Source organism: Magallana gigas, chromosome 7 (genome assembly GCF_963853765.1).
Source record: "Magallana gigas chromosome 7, xbMagGiga1.1, whole genome shotgun sequence".
Classification (NCBI taxonomy): domain Eukaryota; kingdom Metazoa; phylum Mollusca; class Bivalvia; order Ostreida; family Ostreidae; genus Magallana; species Magallana gigas.
The window spans coordinates 45,615,619-45,633,926 of NC_088859.1; the positions used below are offsets into that span (position 1 = coordinate 45,615,619).

General features: G+C 32.9%; 2 protein-coding genes and 1 long non-coding RNA gene across 3 annotated transcripts; 1 reads left to right on the plus strand and 2 right to left on the minus strand.

The window, feature by feature from the left end:
* Positions 1 to 122: 122 nt before the first annotated feature.
* LOC105332577 (putative chitinase 1) lies at positions 123 to 4,939 on the minus strand. Its single transcript, NM_001305323.1, is given in 8 exon segments — positions 123 to 639; positions 772 to 891; positions 975 to 1,145; positions 1,566 to 1,692; positions 2,347 to 2,471; positions 2,865 to 3,117; positions 3,645 to 3,819; positions 4,766 to 4,939. Coding segments are annotated over 8 exon segments (1,428 nt in total). The 5' UTR covers positions 4,824 to 4,939; the 3' UTR covers positions 123 to 240.
* LOC117684905 (uncharacterized) lies at positions 1,722 to 3,901 on the plus strand. The gene is made up of 3 exons (XR_010707961.1): positions 1,722 to 2,521; positions 2,860 to 3,189; positions 3,663 to 3,901. It is a non-coding gene; the product is annotated as an uncharacterized lncRNA (long non-coding RNA).
* Positions 4,940 to 6,658: 1,719 nt separating the features above from the next.
* On the minus strand, positions 6,659 to 10,512 carry LOC105332575 (putative chitinase). The gene is given in 9 exon segments (NM_001308870.1): positions 6,659 to 7,420; positions 7,523 to 7,642; positions 7,730 to 7,900; positions 8,368 to 8,479; positions 8,620 to 8,744; positions 8,839 to 9,091; positions 9,246 to 9,426; positions 10,113 to 10,173; positions 10,465 to 10,512. Coding segments are annotated over 8 exon segments (1,416 nt in total). The 5' UTR covers positions 10,465 to 10,512; the 3' UTR covers positions 6,659 to 7,027.
* Between the last annotated feature and the right edge of the window lie 7,796 nt (positions 10,513 to 18,308).

Genomic DNA, 18,308 nt, shown 5'->3' on the forward strand with positions numbered 1-18,308 from the left:
AATCTGGATGCCTTGATTATACCACATAACTTGAATTATGCATTAAGTTGACTACTTATAATGATTTTAACGCTTGAATATATGCTTCTATGACTCTGGCATAGAAAATGTTTGTATAGTCTTTTTTCATTTTTATTGTTTTTTATAATATATCAACAAACACATTCACACAAAGCAGAGACAATATGCGTATTAAATCCAGTGAAAGACAACTTTGAACAATAATAGACTGATAACCAATCACATAGTCCAGGACGGTTTGTCAATGGGTGGCATGGGACTACCCCCACGAGTTGCCGCCCCTTGTACTTTGGACCAGAACACGGACTGCTGGGCCTGCATGTCCGCAAGTTTCGTCGTTAGAACCGCTAACTTCTGTTCCCATTTCCTGGCATTTCTACTGTCAAACGCTTCAGAATAATAGGCAAACTGTGCGTTAGCGTGTATGATTTTCTTATTCACCAATTCCCTGAGAGATTCGTGTTTTGCAGACACATAGCTCACGTATTCCAGAGGACCGAGACCGTGAATAATCGCAAACATAAGCGGCCATTTTTCCCCACACACCCCGCGGTGGTCATCCTGATCCATCGTCCACATCGCTATGCCACCCAAGTGGTTTTTGGCAACTAATTGAGCCTATAATCAAACATCAAGATGTTATTTTGATAAACCATTATAGATTAACAGTGTTTTATAACTCTCTACAAAAAAACCCTCATCTTTGTCACATGAATTACAGATATGCATTAGTAGAACATTTAAATTTACTTTTTCCCTAATGCTTCTTGGATTGTCGAACCCGACCCATTCGTCATCAATGACGTAATAAGGCACTCGTTTTTCTGGAATGTACTTTTCTTCCACACCACCACGTATCAAGTGACAAATCTAAAACCAAACAAAGTCAACTTAACCATAGAAAATCAAATCTGTATAACGAAAACTTTAAATCATTTGAACACTTTGCATACTTTGTTAACAGGTATCCCTTCTCCTCCGTCTGAGCCCGGACCTACGGCAGGGGCGCCAGGGAAGGAGTAGTTAGCGCTCTTCAGTTTGAAGGAACGGCCGTAGAAAGCCAGACCTATGACAATCTGGCTCGCCGGAACTCCGGACATTACCCATTCCTTTGCCAGCTCGTTCTAAAGAGAGAGATACTGTAAGACACGATATTCATCACAAGTGGCATGCGTATAGTTATGTTTCGTGCAGTGGCGTCGGAAGCAAATTGAAAGTGGGGGGGGGGGGGGCTGGACCTATCAGAAATCTGTACAAGCCCAAAAAAAAAATAGGATTATGGTTATGGTTTTGTCTAACTTTGCAAAAAAGATGGGTGGCAAAGCCCAGCTAGCCCTCCCGGTTCCGACGCCTATGACGTGTGCATTAAAACTATCAACTTTTAAAAGAGATGACATTGTGAATGGTCGTTTAGAATAGAATTAGGTATTAGAGCACAAAAGCAATGAATACATTAAAGAAACAACTGTTTGTATTAAATGCTCGGTGGCCCAATTTTCAGTATGGAGAGTGTTTTCATGAGTGATTTAGTTTTATATTCCTACCACGCTGTCCTTGGGCTCAGGGCTAAGCTCGTCCCCGCCTACCAGTGGACTGTGATGGTCAGCAGTTAGGGGCTCGCTCCAGTGACCGTGAAGGTCATAAGTCTTCAGGTTGAAAAAGTCGACCTCCCTACGAAAGATCGGTGAGTATATACTAAATGGTGTAATGACAAGGACTTATAGGCACGAGTCTTGTTAGGGGAGAGAATAAATAATTACACACAATAACAAGCTCTCAGAATTTAATGTAAAAGTACGAATATAGCCAAATCATGATAGGTCAAGCAATGACAATGATGTTACAGTAACTGTCAAATGGTACCAGGATATTTGTTAAAGCAGTGTTCGTCTAATTAATTGTATTTCGTCTAATTAATTGTATTCCAGCGATATTGCTATGCAAAATTTCTTGCCGAATGTACAAATTAATGTGAATATATGCTTCAAATATTTATTCCGTATTTCTAACCAAAGAGATATGCACCATTCCGTGGTGTTTTTACAAATAAAATATTAAAGTAAATATATTCTTTATGTGTTTTATATATTTGACCAAAGATTCTCTCACGAGAACTTTTTTTATTGTCAAATACTTAAGACCAGTCCATTATTAAATTTCTAACACGTGTGCGCCGAGAGACAAGGAAACAATTTTGAAGGTCGCGCATTGTACTATATTTTGTATTCTGGCCAATATTTTGACGATATTCGATTCAAGATTGTCCCTAGTAACATGTCAAGTGATTGACCCCCGCTGATAAATGGGGAGTGCTGTCCAACTTACTTGGCTAATCTTTTGAGGTCGTAGGAGTACATCACTCGATGGGCCGAGGGGTCGACAGACAACGAAAACGACAGGTGCCACTTACTATCAGGTTCCGACTCAGTCTCGATTCCATGTCGAAAACGCTAGATAAAACAAGTCAAATTTCAGAAGATATTTTGGTACTGTTCTACTGGTATGTTTTAATTTTACAAATTAAAATGCACATTATTCTGAATACTTTCAAAGTAGTCATATAATGCATATTTTTAGAAAGTAGTCTTAATACACATTTTTATTGCTAAAATTAAATGTTTAAAGGATAGTACCTACGCCGAACTTTATTATGCCCTAGACATATTGTGTGCAGAGATAAAATACAAGTAAAGTCAAATTTCAGAGGATATTATAGTATCTATGTCGAACGTTAATACGCCTAATGCATATTGTGTGGCATTAACTGATTGACGTTGTCTACTTTTCGCCGAGGGGGTATTATCAAGTATTTGAAGTGATATGAACATTTATTTTTAGATCACCTCACATAACTCCACTAGTCTCGCCTGATCCTCGTGGGAGCTTCCTCTAAATGCCGGGTACTGCCAGTCCAGATCTATCCCGTCAAAGTCGTGGAAGCGGAGGAATGTTATGGCGTTTGCGGTGAAGGTATCCATTGATTCCTTGTCCCTGACCACGTTTGACCACGCCTCGCTGTCCATCATCCACCCTCCCACCGACAGGACCATGTTCAGGTCGTCCTTGTGGTCCCTCATATCATTCAGCCTCTCGGGCCTACCCAAAAATCATTCATTTCAAGATAAATAAAGATATAGAATATGAATTGCGAATAGTGACAGTATCCATGTAGGTTCGATTTGTAGATTACATGTATAAGAATATCTAATTTATGATTTATAACAATTGCTATTTTTCCTTTCTGTAAGACCATTCCAAGTTTTTCCTACGTTTAGCATCCCTTCAAAAGTCAAAAACATTTTTACCAATAAAACACACACAAATCAACAGAAAAATTACACATTCTTACATAATCCATTAATAAAATCTATGATTAATATTTTAATATTTCTTTACACTGTTACGAAAATTAACACATATATATCCCAAACTTTTGTTCAAACGAAAAAACAAAGCAAATTTAAAATTCAAAATCTTTGTGCATCCGTTTTTTTAACATGAAAAGTAAATGTACATTTTGTTTTGGGTACATGTTTGTATTTGTTTTCAATTTTCATGCTTCAAAACCAATCCGTCCGCGAATGCTAAACACGGAAACAACTTGGTCCGGCCTAATTTCTTACAGATGCATGTTTTCGTAGGTGTCCGGGAATTTGAGGTTTTTTCCCGTGTCGTCTATGGTGGCGTAAGCCAGGACCAGGTGGGAGCAATGATGGGCGTCAATGTCCTCGGGGGTAAGGGCCTGGGAGCCGTCCCGATAGATCGCCCAGGCGCTGTAGTAACACATCTTGATAAATTCTTAAAACAGAAATCAATAGGAATTCTACAATTGTTGGCAGTTATAGACACATACAAGCATTAAAGGTGATAACACTCTAAACTTTTTGTTTTCATTTTTTAGGCATTGTGTACTGTACAGAAGATGGTTTCAATTTTTGTCCTTTTTTGTATCATACGAAAAGAAGTTGCGTAACTGACTGATTTTTATGCCTAGGTTTCATTTCTAAAACAGTTTAAGTCAATTATAAAAAGTATTCTTGCATTTGTTGAATATTGGACTGAAAATAAGACTTTGGAAAAGTTAAATTTGGATACTATAAATTAAAGTCAGGTATTCTTTCTACATTAAATAAATCGTATTAAGAAAAGTCACGTTTTAAGTATTAATTATTCTTATGTACGAAATGAACGCGTCATATTTCGCTGACAGTAAGCTTACGAGTGGAACTTGTCAGTGACGAGGGGGATATCTGACAGCTATTGAATAAGATCTGCATCTTAATATTATATGTATACCATGCAGTTGTTTAAAAAATCATAAACACGACAGCTAAAACTGGTAATTTTTATCAAGGCTAACAAACATTGACTCTGATATTTAGCTGATTCTTTAAATGAGTATTTTCTGTATGTACATTATTTATCAAAACAAAGTACACATTTTGTCAGACAAATAAGCCCTTTATCAGCAATTAAATACAAATTTTTCCTGAGTGTGAGAAAAATATCCTTATTGTTCTTGTTTAAACAAAGCGAGTAAGCAATAAAAGTTTCTTAAGGTTGATCCCCACGTTACTGTCGTCATCAATCATTTCTGGTAAGGATAATTAGGAGTGTGTAATACAGCGATCAATTACCCTAATCTCAATATTCCTGATTTTTATCTGGCATATCTTATCAAAATCGATTTGAACCAAAATAAAAAAGAAATAAGGTTTAGATCTGCAAATGTAATTAGACTTACCCCCATCAACGCAAGACAACCACACGGAAATCAAAACCATACACGCTTGGCCCTTCATTTTCTACAACTAATCTCTTTTGCAAAAGATTATTGTCAAAATCAAAGCCTCTGAACCATCAACAGTTTTGTTTTCCTGTGAATAGCCTTTTCAGAGGGCCACCATCTTGATTCTTCCACCTCTTTTCAGATATACTTTATTTGGAAGTATGAACTACGGTTTGCTGTAATTAATCACTTTTTTCCATTTCGCATTTACATGAAAATTAAATTTAAACAATGGTGTGATACAGCGAGGGACAGTGCATTACGAGAGGATTTTAATGATCCGAGCTGGGATAGATATGCTAATTCTTTCCTCTTCAACACGGACGGCGTCACCACAATTTCTTCGAATCTAAATGTTAATGAGCTGCAGATACTGTCAAAATTTCTTTAAATTTATTTTGAAACATCCACTTTTATAAAATTAGATAGATTTTTAAATTTTCATTCGCTTGCCTTTCTATAGAAGTGGATTTACAAATGTGTATGTCAAAAATAATACGTTTGGTCTTGAACGCACAAAATAAATATTCTGGTAAAAATTGAATACATATAAAAGCCCAGAATAGCAAAAGGACTAGCTTCTATTTATTAAAATTGTCGACCGTCTCTGTATCAAAAACTCTAAATTGCTAGGAAGCCAAAAACTCCGTGTTCATAATTTTATTAAGTTCTCTTTGGAAAATGTACATTCATGAACCAAATCTCCAGTGGGTTTTTTTTTACTTGTGTTTGAAAAGCTAATTTTTTGAAAATCCGGAAAAGTTCACGGTAATCAAGCGACTACAGATTATTCACCTTTATATAATTACTTTTTATCTCTAAAAAGCAAAAATGAAGCATAATGAGACTCCTGTAATAAGTGGATAGTTGCTACGTTTTGCGTAATATAAATTCGGAATGGTATGTTTGAGGTTATTTAACTTCACGAAGAGATGATAATTAGGTATAAATTACGACTATTCTGAGAACGACTGCATGACACGGATACGTTTAATTCTCAAGGAGCTTACATTTCGTATGTATCACTTTCCGTATTAAGCTTTTGGAAGGGAAATACTTTAAGGAACGTTCCTTTAAAAGGAATATAAATATCGATGTTATTGAACCATAAAACCACATTTGATTTGTATCTTTATTTTTAGTACGGTTAGAAAAACTGGGAAATGTAAATATATCTCCATAAAAGTTAGAGAATGATTCCTCATACCATTCTTTTTTCAAATACAGAATGTAGTATAGTTTAAGCCAAAGGACTTCTCAGTACTTTGATTCATTCATGACAACTGATGCATTCACATGTTATACGCTGTTCGACCTACAAGTTTAGTTTTGTCCTGAAATAACTAACAAAATATTGAGATTGTATCAGGGTAAATATTTGATATATTTTGACATCCCCGTCAAACTTATCCTGTAGTGATTGTAACCATGGTTTTTGGTTTAAGACACAAATTTTTTGTAAGCAGGCCACCATCTTCGTCTGATAATCCTACAGAAACAGAACTGAAGCTCCTTGAGAAATTTAGGTTGAAAAACCATGATCCGTCAACCCGAATTTCCCGTGGAGTTACACTAAAGGTCTGCAGCAAACAGAAACCAGGAAGGCCATGAAGTATACTTATTGAAAATAAATCTCACTCGTGACTTATTTTTACACTTTTATAACAGTACATATCTTATATTTCTTTGTATCTCATTGTCGATTCTTTTTCTGATAAACATAGCTACATGACTGAAAAAAAAATTAGAAGACATACATTTACTTAAATATTATTTGTTTTTGTTTTGCAAACGACAGTTCTTTTACTAGAAATCCACAAATTATACAATTCAAAACAGCGGCATTATAATAAATCCTTTATTTGTTAAACAATACAGAAAGAGGAAGTTTCAGTAAATATATAAAAAAAATCAGTTTAACTTTATAGTTACATGAAGGCATTGTTGTTTATTTACTCACAGTGCATATACTATCTGATTAATCGAAAACACACTTTTCAAACACCTTTTCTCAAGAAAAAAAAAACAATTTTGAAACGAATACATTAATATTTTGAAATAACTTGAACAAACATTATCATTTATGTCTGTAAACTAAAATCAAAATTGAACATGCATAATCATTAAAGGGGTGGAAAAATAAATCATTTTTTATTGAATCACGTTTCAATACAAAATATGTTAACTTCAGAATTAATTTAAGATTCCTGACAATGTCTACCAATTAAATGATCGTTGATTGGGGGATGGCAGTTCAAAAGGTTTGTTCATCATGGCTTGTGCAGATTGTACCTCTGCAGTCATCTTGCCCATTGCAATGTCTTGTTCTTTTTGCAATCCAGCGATTTTTTTATCCTCCTTTGCGACCATGTCTTTTTTTCCCGCCATAAAGTAAGCTCTCCTGGACACGCGTGCGCTGTTAATCTTTGTCCTGTAGATCTCGCCAATGGCCATGTGTTTCCGCTGCATGTACAGCATGTACGCCTGGAGACCGTGGATCACTGACATGGACATGGGGAATTTTCCCGCCCCACAGGCTCCCTTGTGATCGTCCATGTCGAGGGAGTAGAGCAATACCCCGGCCAAAGGTTTGTTGAAAACAAAGGTGGCCTGAAGTCGAGAAAACCAAAAATGCCATCATATATAAGAGATATATGGTACACACACGTAAATGCCATTAATATTGTTTATTTAAACCTATATGACGCGTACCTTGTTCATGATACTTCTCTGATTGTCGTAGCCGATCCATTCATCCCCCTGCACCAGGTAAGGCACTTGTTGTGATGGAATGAAGCTCTCATTCAACCCACTTCGTATCAGGTGGCATAGCTTCACAAACAGACGAAAAAAGTGATCACATCCGAATAAAAAAAATATTAAAACAAAACTTCATGATTAACACAGTAAAATAATTACATGCTTGAGAGGAATTCCGTCTCCATTATCTGTGCCGGGTCCGATGGCAGGTGCCCCAGGCATTGAAATGGCGGGATCCTCCAGGCGGTAGGATCTTCCAAAGAACGGCATTCCCAGGACCATCTTGTGACCGGGAACTCCCTTCTCTTCCCACATCTCCACCAAATCATTCTGAAGTAAATGCAAAATAACGATTCAACGCACAATACGATCTGACATATAAAGATTCACAATAGTTAATTCAGGGATGCGTATAACAAAACAATGTAATAATAGGAATGAACCTATAGGAGGTAAGTAAAGCATTGGTAAAACCGGTATTCACATGGAACAGTAGATATGTATTTGCGATGTTGTTGAAGTTTTTGAAGCAATATCTATATACCAGTATACCTTACAATGTAGTTGAATTGTTTGGAACAATATCTGTATGCTTACGATGTTGTTGAATCTTATGGGGCATTATCTCTGTACTTATGATGTTGAAGAATATCTTGAAATAGTATTTCTGTACTAACGATGTTGTTGAATCCCTAGGGACAGTATGTCTGTACTTATGATGTTGTTGAATCCATTGGAACATTATTTCTGCACTTATGATTTTGTTGAATCCCTTGGAACATTATTTCTGTACTTACGATGTTGTTGAATCCCTTGGGACCCGTCAGAGCACTGTGATGTCGCGCCAGCAGAGGATCGTCCCAGTGGCCGTACAGATCGTACATCTTCAGGTTGATATAATGGGCCTTACTGCAAAAGCAAGGGATGGATGTATGTTCTTATTGGGGATGCATATGTCTGATACACTCTTAATCTCAAGTTGTAATGCAACAAGTCAGTATAGCTTATACTGAATACATAGTATGACAAGGCAGTTTTCAACACGTTACCTTGAAAGACGGGGAATATCATAACCAAAGTGCATAACTGGAAGCAGAGGGTGAAAGGTGAGGGTAAAGGTCAACTTCCATTTGATGTCAGGGATTTCTTCGATATCAAACTCAAGGGCGATCACCTGTGTTATGGAATAAAATAAATGAATATGAAACAACAAAATGATGATGCAAGTAAAAGATTTCTTACGATCTATTTGATGACATATTACTGACGTCACAAAGGTCGGCGAATCGCTTCTTGTCCTGCAGACTGCTGTCTCTCAGTGCAGGGAACTGCCAGTCAAAATCAAGTCCATCAAAGTCGAAGCGGCGGAGATAAATGATCACCCATTTAGTAAACTTCAACATATTTTCACGCGATGATACAAGTTTTGAAAACCCCTCGCTGCCCTTATCCCATCCTCCAACCGACAGAATCATGTTGAGGCGGTGGTTTAATTTTCTAAGGCGAATAATTCTTTGATATCTGCAAAAACCGGATAAAAATAATAACTCAAATATTACGCGAAGAATATTTTGAAATCATACACATTTTTCATTTCATTCATTTATGTTTGAAATCTTAATGCTTTATCTTGTATTTGATCTTGATATGATTACGTCATAAAATAACGTCATACAAATAATTGGCCTCGAAGTGATCGGGGTCCTTTAGCCTCGTTCCTGTTTCGTCGACCTCGGCGAAGGAGAAGACGATGTGGGTACATAGGAAGGGGTCGATGTCTTCCGGCTGGAGTGCATGCTCACCGTCACGTGCTATCGCAAAACCATTGTATACACAGAACCTCTGAAAGTGCTGTCCTGCAATAAGCCAGCGAAGTGAGCGACATTGTTACGGCTATTGAACTAGGGGGTCGATCTTGCAAAAAATGCAATGAGGTGATATTTCGTTCTTTATGTCTTTATGGATAAGGTTATTTAATTTGATAGTAATTTTTTTGTTTTGTTTTTGTTTTAAGGGGGAAAATAGTAACATGAACAAAAATTGTGCTTTCTTCTTTAATGTAATTTTTAATGTTACTCCTTAGCAATTATAAATTAATGGAGATGAAATATTGAACACCGGTTAAAAAAATATATTATAATGGATTTGAGAATTTAAATACTTAGTCTATTTGAATTCAAGAGTATGACGAAGAAATCTTAAAAATTAAAACATGCATGTAAACAGATGGAAGTTATATATTTAGAACAGACATGAGACATATTTAGAAGTTTTTAATTTTCCTGACATTTTCCTACTATGAAATAATTTCATGGCCCGTGATTAATGAATCATCTTAATTTCTGCTATATCTTGTGTCAGCGCCTTCGTTCTTCATTTACATTTTCTAATTTCCTTAAGACATGATTTAATAAAAACTAGAGCTCAACTAAAAATGATTTTAAAGGTAAAGGTTAATGAAATGATTGTAAATTAATCGTGTGCATTGAGCAGCCGAATTAAAAAGGTTTGAAAATAAAAAATAAAACTGAGAAAATCTTACCTTGAACAAAAGTAAGGGAAATCACAGTGACAAACACAGAAACAGTTGTATACACATTCATCTAAAAGTAAACAAAACAAGACCAATCTCATTTTTTGAGCCATGGAATAAATGCTGTTTGTGAATTTGTCATAAATTTCAAGAACTCTTACATTTGTCCCAAAAGCATTAAATTGTTGTAATAGGTAAATGAGAACACGAAATATAGGATCGATTCCTCTATTGTAATTACAACTGTATGAAAATGATTTATATGACTGATAATTCTTTAATGTGCTGAAGAAGTAACATCGTTATTTAATTTTTAAACTAAAATTTAAAAATCTGTTTTAACGGTTTGAAGATGACTTACCTTTAGAGTATGTTCTCCGTTGATGTTAGAATTAAGTCGCCATTAAATTACACAGGATATGATGTATAGAACTTCATATTTATGTAAATGAATTCACCTGAGAATCAATTCATATTCTCACTGTTAATGAATACTATTTAAGACAATCCGTGTTTTGCTGAAATCACTTTATCATACTTGACGAATTAATTGATGCAGGCAGTGTTCAGGATGATAATATGACAAGATCTTTTTGTCATCGTTAAAGAGGCATTACAGGTTCATTAGAAAGGAGGTTATTATAAAGACATTCCATCTTAAATTTAAAACACAATTGTCCCAGGGGAAATTTACCTGTGACGAAAAAATCAACTAAATTGGGTACAAAAACAAACAAAAACAAACTGTATACTTATGATAATTATAGTATACGTATAAGAATTTTCTGTAATCCTGTTCGAAAACCATATGTTGAGAATTTTATTATTTTGTTAATGTACATTCATTTACTTTATCTTTTTTAAATACATTATAATACTATTAGATCTGATTGATGATCAAGTTTCCTGCAATACAAAGGACAACTTTTGCTTTGAAGGTACATCCCTCAAGCTATCTGAGAATAACATATAAAAGTATTAAAAGATGATTGATGTGGAGCAATGGATGCAAAGAGGATGGCTTTCCCACATATGGGACATAAGCAATATTTCTGTCATGTTGTAAATTTGAATTTACTGGGTGGATGTAAATTCAAAATTTACAACATGGCATTTTACTAAATTCACAATTTTTAAAAATGATTTTGAAATAATTGTTAAATAAATAAACATATTTGATGTAGTTTCGTTGAGACATGTCAATGTAAATAGAAAAAAAAGCCTTCTTTAATAGTTCTTTGGTCATCGCAAAATATTGAAATAAAGGTCCTTTAAAATAACATTTTGACGTTGGTTATATATAATTCTGCAATGCTGTATTATTACCTTTATACCTGCATGAACTCTAAAGAAAGAATTATTTAATAACTACTAATATTTTCTCAAGGAAGAAGTTCGATAACTCATTTATTACGATTCAATATTTCAATATGCTGTGAAAGTTATCCTTAACACCTACAAGCTCTAAGTAGTTTTTGTTACATGTACATACTTTTTCAATAGGATCCAAAGGTAAAACCCCAAAGTATAACACTTTTGTTTTGTCTTTGAATATAAATTTCAAAACTTTCAAATATTCCAATAACTTTTTTTTTCAATTTTTCAAAGTTGTATGCTTTTACATCAATATAGAAATCAAATGTAATAGAAACAGAAATTAACTTTTAAAGAGACATTGTCAAAACTTATTCTTCCGTTTTTAATGATTTAAGTGCTTCAATAAGGTATTTCTAATAGTCAATATAAGGGAGATACAGAGCTCACCATTCTTTGTTATAGATAATGTTTTTGTTTTAAAAAAATTCCAGGTTTAAATTTAAATTGAATGTGACAAAAACTAGAAACTGTTTCTGTGTTCAAAAGGATTGCAGATTGAAAAATCAGCTTGAAATAGAACATTTACCGGTATTTTGAACGATGTAAACAAAAACATGACACGAGCCTTGTTTATATAACAAAGAATTGTGAATTATGTGTCTTGCTTTTACTCTACAATGAGCATAAAATTTTAATTGATCATTAGAAATGCATAAAAAAGCATAATATAAACAATAAAAATAGAAAAATGAAATTTCACTAGAACTGTGATAATACCCCTTAACATAAAAAAGGTCACCAAATTTAATTATTTCTGGGTATTTTCGTAACCTATAAATTTGAATAAAAAACAAAAAAATACTCGAATGGAACACGTCACTGTAGCAATCGTTTGTTGCGATACAAAAGCTGTATGAAAGGAACAATCAGAAATTGGCATGCATCACTCATGAAGCTGAGAAAATTTAAGTAAGGAGGCCAATGAGTTTGACCATACGAATAAATTTTAAAAAGAGACCTCTAAAGATTAATATTAATTTAATGAAACTGGTTCTGTTGTGATCAAATATGCAACACGCACTTTATATGTTGAAATCTTCAAACAAACTAGATAACAAAATAGATGATACATGTAACAATGAGTATACTTTGATGATACTCAGAGAAAGGCCTTTTATCAACTGTGAATGAAAGTAAAAGAGATATACTGGATTCAAACAGCACCCAGAAGATATCTATATGTTAAGTCCAAAAGAGGAGGTTCAACAGTGAAGTACAAATATGTTAATCACAACAGGCGGTTTATAATTAGCAACACATATAAAGAAAAAAATATCAGATTTCCCGAATAAATACAGAGAAAATTCAGCGTATTCATAACCAACAATTATCTCTCTGATGATGAAAAAGTAAATTCAAGGTATTTCAACATTACTGTTGTTCAATACAGGTGTATTTAGATTTAAGTTTAAATCATTTACATTATTAGTGATTAAGTAATGTAGAGGATGATAAATAGTTGACCTTTTGGGTGACATAAGAGAGACAACAAGAGCTTTAAGAAACAGTAGCGATTATCGTTCATTGTATATCAATATGTTATTTAAATCTGTTACTAGTATTTATTTCTCATATCTTATATTTTTAAAGGTTGTCACATACACCAGCTAAAACCATAGGATGTGAATGAGGCAAAAAAACGTCTGAGGTTTTTTTTTTACAGCTTTGCCAAAAACTACACTTTTTGAAATCTTTATTTGAGCAAGAAAATAATTTTTAGAGGGATATCATTGTTTCATATAAATTATCAACCACCCCAAACCTTAACGGATATTCTTTGATAAATGCCTTAAAATTAAGGTTCCTCGACACACCAAAATTTTATTTTATGGATCGATAGAGAATCTTTTTTGAAACATGATTCCACAAAACAGAGATCAATATCGGCTTTCAGTTATTTTATACGAATTTTTTTGCATTTTCTCAGTGAAATAGGAAAAACTGTTTTGCAGACAAACAGAATATATTAGAGCTTAAAACTTGTTGTCAATTAATGTGTAATATAATTATAAATAAATTCATGCCAAAGATCGTTTGGTCAAGTGTTTAATTTTTTAATTAAAAAAATATTTCTGAAAATCAAAATTGTAATTCTTTATTATCTTTTTAATCTATGGATAAAATTTTAAAAATAACATATAGTCACATAAACTATTTACTAAACAATGATATTTTACAAAGAAATTGAAATGAAAATGCGAAATTTTGGAAAAATTGCCTTTTATCAGATTTGAACCGATCCCGATTGAAAAAAACCTGATCCCGATCAGAATTATTTTAAAATTGAAATTTTACAAATAAACTGCAGTTTTTTATCTAAATAATTGATATAAATTATAAAGTTAGTAAATGACGAAACCATTTTACAGCTAAACAACCTGAAATTTTTGCAAAATTCTGATTCATTCTAACTTTATGTGATTTCGTTCGGGATCAGTTTAATTACAATCGGGATCGGTTCGATTTTAAAATTTTCCATTTATACTTTAATTTCACTATTTGGTTTCAATTTCTTGTTGAAATATGATTGTACAGCAATTGTTAAATGCGAGTAACAGTTTATCTGCAGTTTTTATCCATAGATTTAAAAAATATCTACAATCCTCTATTTTCATTTTCATAAATATTTTTTTAAAAAAAATATTTCAAAGATTATCTGGCCTTTTTTTGATAGGTATTGAAAGATAATTATATTGTGCATTAATTGATAACAAATTTTTAGCTCTAATATATCTTGTTCGCAGCTAAAACGATGTTTCCGGTTTCTATAAAAAAATACAAAAAAATTCATATAAAATAATCAGAGGCCGATATAGGTGTCATTTTTGAATAATCATTTCTCAAAGAGAATTCTTCATCGATCCATCAAATAATGCATTGGTGTGTCGAGCCACCTTAACCTTATATCAAAAGTTCATCTTATTTTAAAATGTCTTTTCTTTCTTGTTTTATTGTCTTAAAGCAGGGACGTATATACGTCCCCCCATAAAGGGAGCTCAAATTTTTCAACATTTACTGTTGAGAATTGTCATTATGGATAATTCTAATGCTTTGTCAAAATTTGAAAGTGAAATATCGGGTTACAAGCGAGTTACAGTGGTGAGAATTCTTTGCTTTGTAAACAAAACTCAAGTCCTGTTATTATATACAAATGTGTTGGATTAATATAAGTTTTAATCTAATGTTGCTTTTTGTTAATGATAAAATTATTTGCGAACACATTGAATGAGTTTATCTTGTTTCCACAAGTTACCGGTATTTTGTGAAAGAAATGGTTATTTCTTTACTTTACATTATTTGTAAACAAATATAAGACTCGAGCTTTGTTTAAATAACAACGAATTCTTTCCTCTGTATCTCGCTTGTAACATGACTTCTAACATTCAAATTTTGGTAAATCATTCAAGTAAACTATTTTATACATTAAAATCAAAAATAATTTCTTTTATCTGAAATCGTGTCTAGGTCCCTTTAAATTCTCTTTTATAGTTATATATAATGTGCATTAAGTCTGGTCAATAATAATTTTCAAACATTTGTAATGAAGGGAAATATTATATCATTATTGGTTGTGTATAGAAAGTAAGTAATGGGCTTTTTGTATTCATTTATGATAATCAGAAAATGAGAATTCAAGTGATAAATTGCCTCAGTGTTTATTCCAAAACTTACATTTTAGAACAATTTTAACAAGAGCTTGGACTTTGGGTAGTTGTGTCAAACATCTATGTGGCGTAAGCCTGTCTATATCAATGAAGGCACTCAGTCACGGCTCTTTGAAATCAACAAAATTTGTCTGTCTTTTGAGCCAGAACTACACAATCAGTGTATATTTCGCTTGAAACCAGCGTCATTTCAACTTGTTTTGACGCAAGAAATAGATAGCTACATGTACGTCCTACTGAAAGTCCAAAGCCTTGTTAAAATGGTTCTATATATTCCGATCTACAAAACACTTTAAAATGCTCACAATTCCAAAACAAAGTTGTCTCTCTTCTTCTTAGAACATTGGACTTTATTGTCTATTCATAGTAAATGATAATTACGACGGACAGAGAACGATTTACCTCTGTTGCTTACTAGTTAGTGAATTTATAAATTTATAACAAAAAATGTAAAAAAAAAAAAAAAATCATGTACTTTGCAATCAATAAAAATATCAAAAGTCATTTTGATTTGTTTTAACGAGGCCGAGTACAGAACGAGTACGCACGCTTTCGCGCAGCGTTTCATTTGTATTGTGACGTCATCTTTTTGCTTGGTTGACGCCATGGCGTGATAGTTTCAACTGCAGATATTCAGCGAAAATTGTTGAAAATATCTCGTTCGATGCGTAAAAATAATGTTATATTGTGGAATAAACATAAATATCTCGAAGTATAAGCTATATTTGGGCTCGGGTCGAAAACGTGAAGAGGGTTCAGCAAGCCTAGCCCTCTGTCACGTTTTCTTAACCCGCCTAAATATAGCTTAATTCATATATTTCAAGACAGTAACCATGTATCTTATATTAATGACCCTTAATATATAATGTTATATATTTTTTTATTACTTAAATATGTCTGAATGTTTTAATAATACTAAGAAGATCACCTTTTCCGCCTTTGTCAAATAAAAAATAGCCATTATCTGACGAATCTGGGAAATTGGGCATACAAAAATCAACTTTGATAAGACCCCTGGAACAAACCAGGAGGTAAAAGGTTTTTTTTATTTGACAATTTGATGCCTTTTAGCAATAACTTTAATATGTAGAACAGAAAAAGAAATCCCTAGGGCAGAAGTTTTGAAAAAATGTAAAAAATATGCAAAATTGATACATTTCAAGCAAAATCCCATAGGGTCCTATGTTAAAGATGAACAAATTTTGAGATGACCCCGTAAACAAACGGTGTGGTAAATGTCTTATTTTTTAATCTTAAAATAATAATTATATCAGTAGAAATTCATGTAAAAAGTTTCATCCAAAAATCTAGGGCAGAACAAATTAGACCCGGCCTCGTTAATATGATGGTAAATCCTTAAAAAATATGGAAAGTATTTATGTTTATAAAACGATTCTTTGCAGACTGAATTTGTGAAATCATCTGTAAATGTCTTCTTAAGCTTAATGTACAAGTGCATGTATGACTGTTCAATAAAACAGTTATGCATATGAAATACATTTTATTTCTGCAGACTAAAGTTGGTGTGGTTGTCTATCATTTACTATTATGTGAATGTATTGTAATGTGCATGTACACATATGGTTATTCAAGAAATTAATTTCAGTGTTCAAGTTTAAAAAAAAAAAAACATTTGTCTATAAGATGTGTTCATATACAAACCATCTAAAACAACTAAAAAATATCTGTATTTTTTCATATTCAATTTTTTGAGTGTGGAATGGAATGTTAAGATCTCAGAGAATCTAATGAATTTTAACTCACGGATAAATAAACATATTAAGTTCATGTATACACACCAACCAATAGTATTCTCCGTTTGTAAATCACAAACTTACCGAAATCAAATTAATATAAATGTTGGTTTTGTGGTAAACAGGTATTTCAATTGACGCACGGTCATTTGCATTCTGTGTATTTCCTTCACAAAAGACAAGACCACATTGATCAAATAATAGAACCCCTTACCAAAACTAAATAAAACACATTCATTGTAGACCCTACTCTAGGGATGCTGCTCTACATACTGCGTTAATTAGTCGTAAGGAAAATAATTAACAATACTAGTCAACACGGAATTCTTAATGAATAGTTAGCATGACGATATGGTGTACTATTCCATTCTATTTTGTTCCTGTTCTATCATTCACGTGTAACCTTGTGTGATATACTGTGACTGTCAGACGCGACGAAAACTTGTTTTCAAATTTTAAGCAAAGTTTCAAGGTTTTCAATGCATCTATTTTTATCAATACTTAGTCTAAAGAATCTGCATTATTTGAAGGTTGTTCTATATCTTTGATTGATAATTTCTTTCAAGTGTAATCTTGCATGTTTATTGTTTCAACATTTGTACTTTTTATGCAGTGCCAATCTATCAATTTTATGACTTTACCAATACGCTTAATCATGGATTTTGAAGTTTATAATATTGGTAATAAAATCACTATAAGTGATAACAAAAGTTTTCATTGTAGTCGAGCCGTTTCTATCTTGATTTAAACACAAGGTTAAGGTTAAAAAAATCTGTGTTTTTCATTTGCAAAACAACATGAGCCAATATAGACATATTATAAACAGACAGTTCCCTAGTTTACAGACGGAAACTGGTTTTAGTTTTTAATCAGGAATCATTAATTGCATTATTTATTGCATTTTTTATTGCATGCTGAACCATTCATTAGTCATGGGGATATATCAACAGTTTTATCTTATTAATTCCACATAAATATGAATATTACAAGATTTGTGTGAACCAGCTGAAAGACTAGACTGGTACCAACATGATTTTATTGAAAATATCTTAGATATGATTCATTACAGATCAAATAATCAACCTTGCTAACTTTTCATTTCAAAATCATAAGGACATCTATGAAGTTATTGCCAAAAGTCTTCGAATAAATTAGTTTGATGTGTTTTGTCCTTGATTTTGTAAAGCATTTGATTTCCTTGACCCACTGATGCACTTTTTGCACTAACATGTCCTCTTCTTTGTGAATTGAGTGTATGCGTATTCCTTTGAAACAGACGATTTGATCAAATGATTTTTTAACTTCTGTTTTTGTCTTATAAATAAACAACACTATACATTGCAAAAAGAATTGAAATAACCACTTCATAACTCGACGATACTGCCAACTGCAAAATATAAGCATTCTTA